The sequence below is a fragment of the Chiroxiphia lanceolata genome, chromosome 1, assembly GCF_009829145.1.
Source record: "Chiroxiphia lanceolata isolate bChiLan1 chromosome 1, bChiLan1.pri, whole genome shotgun sequence".
NCBI classification, from domain to species: domain Eukaryota; kingdom Metazoa; phylum Chordata; class Aves; order Passeriformes; family Pipridae; genus Chiroxiphia; species Chiroxiphia lanceolata.
Window position 1 is genome coordinate 118,874,698 of NC_045637.1, and position 15,434 is coordinate 118,890,131.

The window sequence follows — 15,434 nt, forward strand, 5'->3', positions numbered from 1 at the left end:
CACTGCTTTCTGAACTTAAATGTTAAATTCTTTTCAAACTTCTATTTTTTATGGGAGGAGGTGGATTTGTAAATGGACAATATTCTACATCTCTAATAAATCTATTGCTCTGTCAACTAAAGTTTTAACAAATTCTCTATTGTAGTTCATTTATTTTTTAATCAAGTAGATCAAAAAATATTTTGTTAGAATCTTTTTCCTTCTCTCTGTCCCCACAATAAAAATACCTGTGATTAAAAGCAAACCTTTCTCTGAGATTTGTAACAATAGCTGTGTTGGAGCACATACCTTGACAATCATGATCATTTATGAGAGTCTTAGTGTCTCTCAGATTCAGTAGAATATCTCTGAAGAATTTTTTCTTTTGTTTTAAAGAGGTACTCTAGTTGGCTTTTAAGAAATAATTCCACCAGATTATGATACAATCTCTCTGTAAAATGGGATGTGAGGTCATTTTTGAAGAATAAGTTTGTTTCTTTTGAAAAAGGCATTTCTTTCTAGTTAAAATAGTTATCTATTCTTTATGAGGTTATGATACATATATATCTCTCTCTGTACATGTGCAGGCTGTGTACGTATACATATGCGCACACGTGTACAACATATATATTTTTTTTTTGAATCATGGCAGGTGATCTTTAGAGGCGGGACTGAGTATGGATCATTTGAACGAGGCAACTCAGGGGAAAGAACATTCAGAAATGTCTAACAATGTAAGCGATCCGAAGGGTCCACCAGCCAAAATTGCGCGCTTGGAACAGAATGGGAGCCCATTAGGAAGAGGAAGACTTGGAAGTACAGGAACTAAAATGCAAGGAGTGCCTTTAAAACACTCTGGACACCTGATGAAAACTAATATTAGAAAAGGTAACACTTTTGCTAATTCTGCATTAGAGAAATATGATTTATAATATTTGGGGGGGAAGCATACTTTTGCAGACTCTACTTCATTTATATTTCAGGATTAAATCTCCATTCTAAAATACTATATATTCCCAATTCTGATATAAATCACATTTGGGAAATGTAAGCTTCATGCTTGGGTGGAGCATCTTGCTATTCAGGGTGGAGTCTGATTTTTGTTAAGGTAAAGGCTAGCTCTGGTTAAAGCAAATTCTTACATTGAAATATAAGTAATATTAATTCTTCGGGTAAGTGTTGGGTTAAGAAGCGCAAAAATGTGCAAGAGTAAATACCGAACCCCCAAAACAAATTCTCACCTTTCCTCTTAATGATGGTCCTAAGATTGGAAGGGCAGCAGTATTTCCATAACAGTTGCAAGTTGGTTTAAAGAAGAGAGTGTAAATCTTTAGGTATCACATTGGAAAAGTCATTTATGATGTCAATCTTTGCAGTTTATTTTCTTAAGTACAATTCATTATTGAACAATGAACAACTTGGGTGTCATATTTTTCAGTGGCTGGTTTGCTGTAATTAGACATTTACACAAGGAAAAGGCACATTTAGAACCATTGATGTTCGTGTATGGATGGCTTTTGTTTGCATTGAAAATATTTTCAATGGACAATAATATAGAAATTTTACTTATCAAAATGTGTAAGTCTTTTTGACTGTGTCCTACAGGCTTGCTAATTTAAATCAAAATATGCTGCATGTAATTTGGCATATGTCTTAAAACATCCTCTACTTTTCCTAGCATAATTGGTTATGCTTATAATCCAGATTTTTCTTGTATTTGCTAAGCAAAGTGCAAAATGGAACCGGGACTATTAAACGCACAAAGTTAGAAGGCAGAGGAATTTCATTGTGTCCGATGCATAACATTTATCGTACAATCATTTATTTTTTCCTCGGTTTGGTGAAAACAAAGAATATATTGATCCTGAAATGAACAGACACAGCAGTCCGTATTGTTAGATCTTTATCTATTAAAAATGGAAAAACAGCACTTCAGCAAATTCTTTGGCCTCTGCTCATGATTACCCTATTTATTGATTGTTTGCCAAGAATGTATGCATCTTAAGAAAGCCAGGGTAAGAGCATTAAAAATATAATTTATTACGGCTTTTCAAGCAGAGTGCATTAACATTGTACAGTGAAGCAGTGGGGCTTTATAAAAAGGACTTTCTGACGCCTGCAAACATATAAGTTCCATAAATTCCTAAATAGGAGATTTCAGCTGTCTCTGGTATTATGTGATATTTGCACAGCAAACTTTAATGCCAGGACAGTTTTAGACAAGGATTCTACAGACTTCACTGCTCCTTATGGCAGACGTGCTGTTTACACAGACTCGTAAACCTTCAGCAAAAGCTCTAACACTGCCTTCAGGTTTAAATCATGCTGTATTTTTAGCAGGGAGAACTGACCAATGCTCTCCCCTTTAATACTAGAAGGTTATGAAGTTGCTGCACTTGGAGGTCTTGCCAAGTACTAGCAGGAGTGATCAGCCAGCTGAGATTGTGCTCTCCTGTATAACATTTTTCACATTAACAGAAGGACACTAGTGACAGTTTGCTAAAAGATTTAGTGTCTTGATTTGTAGTCAGATGATACCTGTGTTGCACTGCTGGGATCGACCTCTGATAATCTATGCTGTGCTTCAAAATTTGGCCAAGAGGTTCTCCCGTGTTGTTTAAAGTACCTCATTTTCCAGAATGCTGCAACTCAGGAAACCATGTACCTGGCAAAAAGGGTGCTGATAGCAGCGAAATACCTGTGTGTTGTGTCTGATCACAGCTTAATTTGTAGGAACCGATAAGGGGAAAAACAAATATACTTTAGCTGGCTTTGAGTGTATCTGCACTGTTTGTTAAAATGGAGCTTTGCTTACAGTTTATCTTCAGGAATTACTGGTAAAACTGTTTATGAATTTTGAGCCCTTACTCTGAGTCAGATGGCAATAGGTGAAACATCAGTTGTGAGAGCCTGGAAGTGAGAAAAAAAACCAAAACACCACCTTTTTGCAGATGAACCATGTGTCCACAGCTTAATTAAAACCAACGAAGAAAACACCAGTTTGCATGTACTGCTTTTGCTTTGGTCTTCTTTCCATTCCTGACCGGTCTCCCTCACATTTAAAAAAACCAACCAAACAAAAAAAATCAAGACAGAAATGCGTCTTCCTGCACTACATAAATATTGGCAAGCTTTTACTCTTGTCTTTCATGCTGAGCCTATTGGGCAAACTGAGTGAGTTTGTGAGCTTTTCCAAGCAAGCCTGAAGGGGTTTGTTTGCCAGAGATTGGCTCTCTGGTGAACAGATGTAGTTTAAATATACGTGCTTAAAGAGGTATCTTTTTTATCGTGATTTCTTGCTACACGTTAGAGCACAAATCAACAGATATGGTCTTAAAGTGTGTATCTATTGTCAAGAGTAAATCTTCCTTTTAGATTACAGCACGTCAGGTGCATCCTAGCAGGTTAGGAGGTTTCCGTAAGTCTAGAGGGCAGTGGTTATAGAGGCATTAACATTGTAGGACTAATTGGAGTTCCTGGGTGCCCTGTTAAAATAACCCTTGTCATCATTTATGCTAAAGATGATACCCCTCTGGCAGGCTGCCATAAGACAGTTCTGTGCATCTGCTTTTAACCCTTTTGCTTTCTGTCATTAAGAGATCCTAACCTGTGCCGCTGGAGACAGTGGAACAGGATTGGGATCTAAAACCACAGGTCCAAGGTCATCATGTCATCCGTGTCCATCTGGGAGGCCGGGAGGGATTTGCATGAAGTCAAGGAATCTGATTGCTGGGAGAGACTTTGTCCCTAAAACAGCTTGGGTCATTTGTTACTTCTCTGTCTATTGTCAAAAGGGAGGAAATGGAAAAAAAACCAAACAAAAAAACCAGAAAACCAAAAAAGGCTAAAGGAAAGAGAAGAGGTTATGTGCTTAATATTCTGTGCAGCGTATGGAAGGGTTTGTCATATGATGCTACAAAACTGGAAATTAGTAATTAACTTTCAGGCATGCCAAAATAGCATTGTGGGATGTACAGTGCAGAAGACAACAACAGCAGCAACAAAAAAAGCCCAAACTGCAGGTACACTTCTTAAAGCAGCATTGAAATCATGATTTGTTTCTTAAAGATGCGAGTGAAAGTAGTGCTCAAGTGCACTCAGTGAATGAAGCACGAATTAGTGTTAACTTTTGCCTTGTTTCCTTGTGTACTCTTTTCAGAGCGAATGTATAACACACAAGGTGATTTGTTGTTGATGTTGAAAGCAATTAAATGTTTTTGGCAGGACTAAGAAAGTTTTAATGTTAACGAACAAAATTATGTAGCTGGTACTAAAATGGCTTACAGTGAAGACATCTGCAGTATGTATTTAGGTTCTCATGCTGCCTGCTACTCACAGCAAATCAGGCAGGACCGAGAGAATCAACTTCTCTTCAGTCAACCTTGTTATTTCTATAGAAGGTAATTCTTTAAATTTGTATCTGATCAAGCGAGATAAATTTGCATTTCTGCTTTTCAGAGAGATGTATCTTTTGTAGAACTTTCTCTTTTTTGGAGAGGGTGAGGGGAAAGGACTTGGGGAATATGTTTGTCAAATATTTGTGATGATTCTTGATGCCTCTCCTCTGCCTGTTCGTACAGGTTTTATTTACATAACGCTGTATAGACCCACCTACTCTACTATAACTCAAGTTTAATATGTGAAATTTAATTTTTTTTAATAGGAAGTATGCTTCCAGTTTTCTGTGTAGTGGAACATTATGAAAATGCCATTGAGTATGATTCTAAGGAGGAGCATGCAGAATTTGTGTTGGTGAGGAAGGATATGCTTTTCAACCAGCTGATTGAAATGGCATTGCTATCTCTTGGATATTCTCACAGCTCTGCTGCCCAAGCTAAAGGTAAATAAGATTATGAAATTGTACAATGAATTATGTTTGTTTGTGGGGTCTTGGGGGAGGGGCAGGATTTCTTTCAGGAATGCAGGTTTCACTTCTTAAACTTCTTGTAAATTCAGTCCATTTTTTTTTCCTTAATGTGTTTTTAGTTAGTGCGCGTTTTGTTCGTGGGGAATGTGGAGGTAAATTCTTTTCTTTTTTTTTTTTTTTAAGAAGAGAAAAGACTTCAACTGAATCATTAGTATGCTTATTGACCTTAATAATCTGCTCCACTGAGGATCCACAAGGAAGTGTAAAGCATATTTGAGCAGATGGACTGTTGAGAGTCAACTTGCATTTATGACTGAATATCCAGTTCTGTTTCTTTTATTTTGTTCCTCATGGTTTTACAGACTGCAAAGTAATTTTTTTTTGTGCTCAGTTCTTGCATTGGAAAATCCTTTCTAATTTATTAAGATGAGTGCTAACTATATATCATGTCCTATTGAATTCATGGGAACTTAGGAAAATATACTTCTATACATACTAAGAAACGCATTTGTATAATTTCATAATATAGATAAAGCATATCCTTGGTGGTATGTGGGTGGGGGTTTTTGAGGGGGGTGCGTGTTCTTGTGTTTTGCCAGATTTAAGAGCCTAGAAACAAAGGTGGTGATCCTGTTAAAATCAGATAATTTTTTTGCCCCTATGAATTAACAGGTAAATTACTTTCTTTCAATTTTTCTTGCCCACTGTCCCTCCCCTCACAAAACAACAATCCTGCAGGGCTTATCCAGGTTGGGAAGTGGAATCCAGTTCCACTCTCCTATGTGACAGATGCCCCTGATGCTACAGTAGCAGACATGCTGCAAGACGTGTATCATGTGGTCACACTGAAAATCCAGTTACACAGGTGAGTTGCACTCCAGTTCTGGGACGTGAACTGTTACTTGTCTGCTCTTAACTGTTAATATTGCTTGTATTTAATTCCCATTGTGCTGTGTGCTCAAAGTACAAAGGCTTGCCTAAATTCTTTTTTAGTTACTCTAATTCTTCTTTAACTTACAGTGTACTATTCCAGAAAACTTTTATAGCTCTGATACATAGATTTTCTTTGGATATCTCATTAAAACTATATTGCATTTTAGTCAATTAAATGATGCATTACAAGAAGGCATTTTACATAAAGTTTACTTAAGAGAAAAATATTTTTGCATATCATGAACAGTACCATCTGTGTGCATTTTGTAAAAGAATGACTTGCTCACACTTATTGTTGCTGTTTAGGTTCTTAAATTTCACAGCAACAAAAAAGAAAAAACGGTTAATATATTAATGCTTTTCATGATCAGTCGTGAGAAAGCATTACACCTTAAATTGTTTTACCAAGCGCATCAGAGCAGGAAGGTAGAAGTAACATGAAAAAATAGTCGCCACATGCAGCTGATGTATAATTCATGCATCAATACAGCAGATGTGTTGTATAAAGTAATTAACTAATCGGAACAATCAGGAGACCGAGAGCAATCTCCAGATGCATCTGCTTGATGCGCAAAATGAAATCTGTCTGTCTTAAAGGAATGTTCTGCAGCAGGATGCAATCTTGTAATAATCCCTTTTCTAATCTGTGTTTCAAATAGTTGCCCTAAACTAGAAGACTTGCCTCCTGAACAATGGTCTCACACAACAGTAAGAAATGCTCTGAAGGACTTACTGAAGGATATGAACCAGAGTTCATTGGCCAAGGAATGTCCCCTTTCACAGGTACTTAGCATAACATATAATAAATAATAAAGCACTATAGGCAGTGCTGATGTGAGATCTGAGATTTCTACAGACTGTAGCAAGTAGTAGCCATGGAGTGGATCTGCCAAAAATGCAAATGCATTTGACCACTTCATGATCTTTATAAATATGCCTGCTTCATTTTGAACATAGTCTTACAATGTTTCCCAGGGGGAGTCGTGAAAGGTTGTTTACACCACACTAAAATCGTCTCACAGCAAACTGGATTTTAACTGGTTTTTGTCTTCAGTCTTTGAACTGCTTTGATGCAACTACTTTTTTCAAGCATATGTGTTCAAAATGTTAAAAGGCTCTTTACTTACTGTTGTCAAAAGTACTATTGAATCTGAATGCTTGTTAGATAACCTACAGTAGTTTTAAATGCTAATTCATAAAATGAGACAATCTTTGGCATGCTATATGAGAAGGGAATAAAGAATAAAGCTCTTTGGGTGATGTGCTGTTGTTGCAAACAACCAAAGGAAAATCAGTCATTTATTAGTTCTAATCAAAATATACCTAAACAAAAATGAAACCTCAATTTATGCATTGCTAAATATTGAACTGATGCTTTCCTCAGGCCTTAGTTGTATTGTTCTATTTTTGCCATTCTTTTTGTTCTTCTCTTGTCAAATTACTGCAAAGGCGCAACTTATTTTTCTACGCACAGTGGTGCCCAATGATGCTGTGGTGGGAACATGGTATTATTTTTTACCTTTTAAATTTTAAAATGTATTTTGTTGTGCTGCAGTGGAGACTAATTCAGTATACAAATAAATGATGCTAGTTGTGGCAGGGAGGGAAAAAGGGAAATTATGGAAGCCAAGGTATTTTTATGGGGATTTTATTTCTCTTGTTCAGAATTCTGGAGTCTTTGTCTCTGAAAAAGTTCAGTTAATCTGTAGAGGACTTGTCTCTTTCTCTCTGTGTTTTTCCTGCAGATCTATTAGCAGGCTTGTTTCCCATCACTTTTTTTCCCCTACGGTTAGATTGTTTTCAGTGATGTGGCTCCAATATAGAAAGTTCTGAAGTGGAAATAATCAAAATTATCTTCACTGGTTGCAAACCATTCCAGTAATATGTCTGCAAAGTTATCTTGTATGTACCTACTACAAAAGCATGTGAACTTTTGCACTGCTGGCTTGTGGAAGCTACAGTTAACTTGGAATTTTTCTCCATTTTATTCTAATAGTGGTACTTTTTACTTGGTAAGGATAGAAAGCAAATAAATTCTATTGAGATGGAATATCTTTTTTCTATTTGGACATCATGTTTCACATAGACATTTCTGTATATATGTATATATAAAGCAGAAAAAAGTTTTTGAAAGGAAAACTTTATTATAGACAGTATCATGGTACTGAAGACAATTCAGTAATTACACTCTTCTAAAAAATTACTTTCAAACTATACTGAGTTTTTATATAATAACTTTATTGGACAAAAAAATCTTGCCTAATAACAGCTCTTCAAGTTAATACTTGAGATGACCAAAACTCCAGATTACAGAACTCTGATTTGGGACTGTTTACTGATTTGTGCTTCTTTGTTTGTAAAAGAATATACTTAAAGCCGTGAGCTTCTTTCTGTTATTAAAAACGCGCTTGTTACTTTTGCCCTATCTTCACCAGCGCTGAGATAGCTGGATTGAAAGAATTTAAATAGCTTCTGCTTTTCTTTTTTCTTTAAGGACCAAATCATGTTAAGCTTAAAATACATTTATTTATTCCTAACTTTTGGAAAAACGAGTTGTTACAGTGGTTGGTCGAGAGCCCAGCAGTCAGTTTAAACCTTCCTATTTCCCTTTGGGAACTTGAGGGAAGACACGTTGATCTGACAGTGTCCTTTTCACATGACTAAATTGATCTGTATTTGCCTAACTAATAACTCATTGTGTATCACTCCTATGGAAGTGATTCTGATTTAAGAGTGTCAGTGTTTTATTAAAGGTATTAAAGTCTGTGAATTGCCCTGCAGTGGCGTGCTGCTGCAACAGAGGTGAGAAGTAAGAGCAAGGCAGAGGTCAGGAGGCAGTGTTTCCTTAGGAGTTCCATCGAAGTGGGAGATTCTTCTGAGAGTAGAGAAGGGGTCTCTCCTATTTTGTACTTCCACAGGTATAGGTAATTCCCTATGAAGTGTTTCATCACAAATGCAAACTAATGCAGTGACACCGTACCATAACTTATTAACACTGTTATGGATATAATTTATTAACCACAGAAAAATGACTCCAAGTGGAAACGAGAGTAGTTATCGTTTTCTGTCACTGTCATCAGCAATACACTGTTTTGTGTAGGTATGGAAGGATTTGTTTTAAAGTATTTAAGCGGCTGTGCTCCATGCATGGCATCTCTGAAGCCCTGTTCTCACTTAAAACTTACTTGATTTTCTTAAACAATCTTGAATTTTTTATATTAAAAAATTGCTCATATTTGTTCAGAATACTGGCATTCTATCTACTGCAAAAAAAACCCTCCAAAACCCCAAGCAAACTATTTTATAGTGCAGATATATTTAATAGTTTGAAAATACATGAGCAAACAAACTTTGAGAACCAGTTCGTTTCAATTATGGAGTCATGAGAACTCAACAGTATTATTTGCTTGAGTGTGGCTTTTTTTCTTCTAATTTTTTTTGCCATTTGCTTTCTTGTCCAACTAAAACCTTGTGGCATAAACATAAGAACTCCTCATGCGTTCCGTGGTAAAATACTACTGTGACTCTTGCTCTCATCAGAAGAGTTGTATACATGATGATTTTTGAAACTACTATAAATGTCCAGCACTGTGACTGCTGTGGCCACACCTGAAAATCAAGTTTTCGCTCACTATATGAGCCCGCATCATGGAGAATCCCTGTAGACATGACTTGGAGTGCTCAGGATGGACCAGAGCAAATACATGGCTCTGAATTGCTGTGGAATTGCCAACAGGCATCCAGAGGTTTGGTCTCAAATTTTTGGTATCAAGCAGTCAAGGTAAAAGGACACCGCAAATTTTGTGTGGAAAAGCCAAGCCTGTTCTGAATTACGGGCTGCAGTGGATATTTTCAACCTTTACATCAAGTTTGCAGATTTTATTGCTAGAGACTAGCAGCATGTGCAGATGCTGAGTGAAAGATGTTTTGCGTTTCATACGCACAGCTCTCTTCGTTTCTGCTTCCTCTCCAGATTTCTTTTGATGGGGAAGGTAACTTGGAATTTAATCTAGGACTCAATTTTGGGCTGTCTTGTGCATTCCATTAACTTAGTCTATCTTGTGAGTGGCCTAGATCTCATTTCCCTCCTGTTTTGGCCCTTCAGTCTCCAAAGGGTTGTAAAGAAATTTTTCTACCATCAATTCTTATTTCCAAACCCTTGCACAGAAGCTCTACTCTACCTCAGTCTTCTGGGAGCTGTTCTAAAGTGATCAGGCAAGACAGCTCTGTTGCATTTACTTATTTAATGTTAGTCTTTCAGTGTCTCTCCTCAGCCTTAGTCTTAGCATTTTCATACTTCACTTTCACAGTTTTGCTCTATTTTGATTTTTAGTGCAGAAGTCTCTTATTACTTCCATGGTTAATAACTGACATACTACAGGCTGCATGTATGCTGATATTAAGAAGGGGTTTTTTTCTTCTTTTGTCCCTGTTGAATTATTGTCTTTCACTCTCTCTGTGTATTTATATATGTATATAGTTAGATCAAGTTTTATGAGGAAGCAGAGAGCAACATGGGCTATTGGTCCAAGAAAAGAATGGGAAATTCTTTTGATAATTCTGGAATTAACTCTCTGTGTGATTTTGAAGGTTTAGGTGTACCCCTTATCTTCAGTTCCTAGAACCATTTCTAGAAAAAGAAGATAACAAGTCACCTACCAAATGAAGAGATCATAGTGATTAATTAGTATCTGGGCACTGCTTTGAAAATATGGTAGTGGTCAAATGACATTAATTTTTCTTCTGGTATTATTTCACCTGATTTTTTTTTTTCTACAAAAACATTTCCTAATGATTGTTGTTAGTATTCGCAAACAGGCGCTTTATCAAACCACTGCAAAAGCACTTCTGAAGCAATGTATTCTTTCTCTTATCCCACAGTATCCTGAAATGTGAAGGTATTTGGTGTTTTTTGTTTGCGGTTTTTTTGCCTGTTTTGCTTGTCCTTTGAAACTGCTTGTTTCTAGTCTGACTCTCAGGACAACCATGAGTCAGTGCATTATAGATGAGAAATTCTAGGTCTGATATATAGTAGAATCTCAAATCTCAGGGGCTTTTTTCCCCCAATATTTTATACGAGACATGCAATATTTCCATTAAATATATCCAGAGGCTGCGATATTTGGGGATGTAGTAATTTACAGGCATTGCACTACTATTTTAAAATTTTTTTGAAGATATTTGTGTGTTCCCCCCCTTCCCCACCATATAATGTCATTTACATAATTTTGCTCTTGGTGAAGAGGGAATAGTGTTTTTTTAGTCAGAGGGATATACGCTTGCATTCCATGAAACGTATGCATACACAGAACAAGTGCTGGTACGATACCCAAGTCTGAATAGTTTTGCACTTGTGATAAGTATAACTGTCCTGACTGCATTTTTAACGAGCTTCCATGCTGTAGTGAATGATTCTCTGCATCTGTCATGGGCATGTTATAGATCTTATACTTTCCTTTTTGTTCAGATATCCTGCCCTGAATTTGCATGCTATTTTACGCAGACATCACGCAGACTTTATATGATCTGGCAGAGACAACAGGCAGAAGGCTTTCTTGGAATATCAGTGTTTCTCAGTTCACCTGATCTGAAGGCACCTGGCCATCATAGCAAATAAGCAGCTCAATAGAAATCCTCTTACATTTCCTTGCTGCTGTTCTGACCAACCCCCTTCTTCCAAAATCCTAACCAAAAAATTTATGTTTTCTAAAATTGAAATTTCTATACCTATACATAATCAAGGAACGAGCTATTAAGAGTTGCCAAAATAAATACGGTTTATGAGCAATTTTTAATTCATCCTTTACAAAACCAAAAGGTGTGTTTTACCCCCTCCCCTTTCAGTTTTACCTACCTAGACTTGAGATCGAGTCCTTGGATTTCTTTATTGCTTGTAAGTCTTTTCTCTCTTCCTCCTCTCTCCCAATAATTAATAACCTGAGTAAGGAATGCAGCTCCTTTTTCTGCTTTAGAAGTTGCTGTACTTTAGATTTTAAAGATGTCATTAATTATTTCAGGGAAGTAAATCCTTGAGGGCCTGGGTTCAGGTTTTGGCAGGCAGGCCTTTTCAACCCACCTCCCACTTGCTCAAGAGCATTCACTGTGATGTCTCTTCAAGCTGACATGGTATCTGGATTTTTAAAACATTTGTGATTAACTATTAAAATTTGTGGCTATGATTTTTAGTCATCCAGATAGAATGGGCAGTGCAAAGCATGTTGTTGATGGGATGAGCAAGACGTAATGCATGTGTTGGTAGAGCTGTGTGAGGACATGTACAGGGTACTCAACCTTTCAACTGCTTGATCATTTGATCACTAATCTATGTTCTTTAGATGCACCTAAACTCTTTCTTTAGATGCACCTAAATGCTCTGTGTTAGAGCTATGTCAGTCTATCTACAACTGTTTTATCTGGGCAGTGCCCTATTAAAGGAGAAAATATATAGCTATTTTTTTCTGTCTCTTCATTAGAATTAAGTACAATAAGGATTTAAAGTCCCTTTCCAAAACAGTTATGAGGCTTGAAATTATTGTGTGGAGGAGGGGAGAAATGTGCCTTATTCCTCAAATAAATGCAGTTTCTGCCTTCAGAGGAGTGTGTAAAGTGTCAGTGTGTCCCTTAGTATCTGTGCTGTAATGAGGTCTTGCGTTTCCGCTTCTGAAAAGTGGAGGAGTCCAGTAGAGGAATGGTGCTAGTGTTGATAGTTTGCTGGGGTTTTTTTAGCACTGCTAAAGTCAGCTGTGTGGAGTTATAAGCACCTGTCCTCTGCCAGGCTCTCTTGTGAACAAAGTACAAAATTAATGTATTTTTGGGACTGTGTGTCCCACGTTGTGGGCTAACCATTTATGATTGTATCTCAGCAATTTTGAGAACTGTGTCATATGAACGATTATCTGCATCATATGGACTTCAAGTTTTAGGAAAGTGACAGAATGAAAAGGAACACAGCACTTTTCCTTCTGATATGTTTTCCTTCAAAATCATGCATGTATTGTAGAACTGAGCCTTACTTAGCTTCTGTGTTCATTCAGTGGTCCTGAGAATGGTGTATAGAATAACTTGCATTTTAAATATTTGTAGTGATGTTCTTTTTATAGATATATGTATACATATAACCGTGCTTTTTTTTTCATCTGGGTACATTTAGAGGGTTGAGAGGCAGTCAAATAATGCACTACTACAAAATTTTGTATTCATTCGTTCATGTTTCTTGCATACTTCTTAATGCAGTCATGGCCAAGTACAAACCCTGATTGATTTATTTTTTTCCATAACTTTGAGAGTTAACAAGCCACTCCTCCAGTGTTCTTTAAAGCAATATTGCAAATAAGTCTTTTTTTTTTTCCTTATTGGCAAATTTTTGGCTGTAGAGTACTGCACAAGTATAAACAACATGAGAGATCCTTTAACATAACATGAGAGAGCCTTTAGTCGCTTTGCTCCCTAGCTTTGGAACTCATTGCCAATTGAAGTAAGGAAAGCTTGGCTGTTGGGACTTTTAAATCTAGACTTAAAAGTTATTTGTTCTGTTTAGCATTTTTAAAATTATTCTATTAGGAATTGTATGTGCTTCAGTTTTAATTTTAACTCATAATGATTGTAAAGCACCCTGGGATGCTTGCATGAAGGGCGCTACAGAAACCCAAGATTGCATTGTACTGTGTTGTAATGTATTGTATTATTACATGGTGCTGGAGTTGGACCACGGACAATTCATATAGAAAGCATTTGAATACTTAGCTAAAGATAAGGAGTGTGTATGGGGGGGTGCTGTCTTTTCTTGCTTCTTTTCCCCCTTTTCTGTCAGTTATTTTATTAAACTAAATTAACATGGCAGTTATTCCCTAAGAAATGCCAGCATAATTTACTACTGCAAAGGGGCTCAAAATGTAAACCAGATGATAAACTAAAAATAAAAAAGTCCACATTAAGATTTAATTGCACTTCCCTTTCTATATTACGTTCTTATGTAAAATACATTACAAAACAGTACATTCTTTATCACTTCCTTCACTTTTAACTGAATTTCATTAACAATAAAGAAATATATTGTCTCTATTTTCAGTAATGTCACTTGACAGTTAATCCCTTAACTTGATGTACATGTCTTTAAGACTTTTTTTTTTTTTTTTTTAATAAAGAACATGATAGCACTGACTGGAGCCAAGTATTGCACAATCATGTGATTTGCAAGTTTCCCAGCTCACAGCTTTGCCAGTGCAGGTCAATTCACACCTGCCACACTTATGCCATTCTGGTCCTCATGTTGCTTTTTCTTCAGTGATTGTCAGAGGTAGAGAGAGTTGTGCATGCAACTCCTTCCTTCCCCCCTCCCTCCACACTCCAAATGTGTGGTAAACCTTGTGCATTGGAAGTGTCTCCTCAGGAATTAAATGGAGTTTAATTTCTGTCCATTAGAAAGCTGCTATCCACATCGCCAATTAAGCCTTCTATTTAAAGGGTGAGGAGATACGTATGTCTACATCTTAATCACTGCTGTGACTGGTTTGCAGAGACCTGCCCTGACTGGTTCAGTTATTACTAGCAATGGTGGGAGGCACAGAGATCAGCATGGTTATAAAACCTACCCAAAAGCTGAGCAAATTCTGTAGGTGCTGTAGCGTCACTGTCAGCAGATTTGAAGCTGAGGTACATCTGTGTTAGGGGATGCAGGAGTGTAGGCATAAAGATGCGTTGGGAGAAAATTACTTGAATTGGTAGTAATTTTTTACCTGACGGGAACAAAAGCAAAAACAGGACCCACTTGTTGAGAGGCAATGCTCAGAGACAAGCAACTCTCACCTTGTCAGACTGGACTCATTGCATGCCTTCACTCTAATCATAACTTAAAAGAGATGAGTTTCTCAAACAGACTGAGCAAAACTCTCAAAGCTTGCTCCCCCACCATCACCACTTTTTTCTTTTTTAATTAATAGTTAGGTTCTTTTTATTTCCAAGAATCATGGTAGGAGAACCCTAAGGTGAGGGTGAGCTTAGTCTCTCTTTCCTTGGACACTTCTTTAAGCACAAATAGTATCAGATTCCCTTGGTGCCTTGCAGCTGTGATCAGAGGACAGGTTTTTCAGGACAACAGCAACCTTAGACCTGCCTCACTCCAAGCCATGGAATAAACTGCTCAAAAGGGAAATGTTCTGTTCCCCAGAGGTGGGAACAGATGAAATGTTCTTCTTATATGCACCTGTCTTACTTTTATTTTGTTTTTTAGGTTCTAAGATTTCCTACACTGAAAGCTGCAGTTCTTCCATAAGCTTGCACCAAAAGAGGGGGGAAACTGTGCTAAAACACAACCTGTTCCTCGCTGTGCCATTGTTCCAAAGGATTTGATACTTTATAGTAAACTGTCAGGGAGAAGGTTGGGTTTTGTGATGATGAAAAACTGAGACCCATGCAAAAGGACTTTCCTATCAATGGCCTTTGTAGAGATGGACAGGAGATTTCAGCTCTATAATTTTACTTAGGGTGTTTGTATTTGAATCAGTATATTTAGACTCTTAGAATTTTAAGGGTTGTGTGTGTATCTGTATATTCATGAATATATCTTGCAATAAAATTCCACCAAAATATACATGTCAGCTAGTACATCCCCAAGTTCTTAAAGGTGTGTTCCTTCACTTTTTGTAAGGAGGAGCTT

The 15,434-nt window shown here is 37.0% G+C and overlaps 1 protein-coding gene across 9 annotated transcripts in view; it reads left to right on the forward strand.

The window, feature by feature from the left end:
- Positions 1-15,434, forward strand: part of SATB1 (SATB homeobox 1) — a 91,885-nt gene that overhangs the window by 21,223 nt on the left and 55,228 nt on the right. For all 9 annotated transcript variants that reach the window (XM_032685302.1, XM_032685264.1, XM_032685244.1 and 6 more), the window contains 4 exons: positions 632-867; positions 4,643-4,819; positions 5,585-5,711; positions 6,439-6,562. In XM_032685302.1, coding sequence (XP_032541193.1) covers positions 657-867; positions 4,643-4,819; positions 5,585-5,711; positions 6,439-6,562 — 639 coding nt within the window. In that variant the 5' untranslated portion in view covers positions 632-656. The remainder of the gene's footprint in view (positions 1-631; positions 868-4,642; positions 4,820-5,584; positions 5,712-6,438; positions 6,563-15,434) is intronic.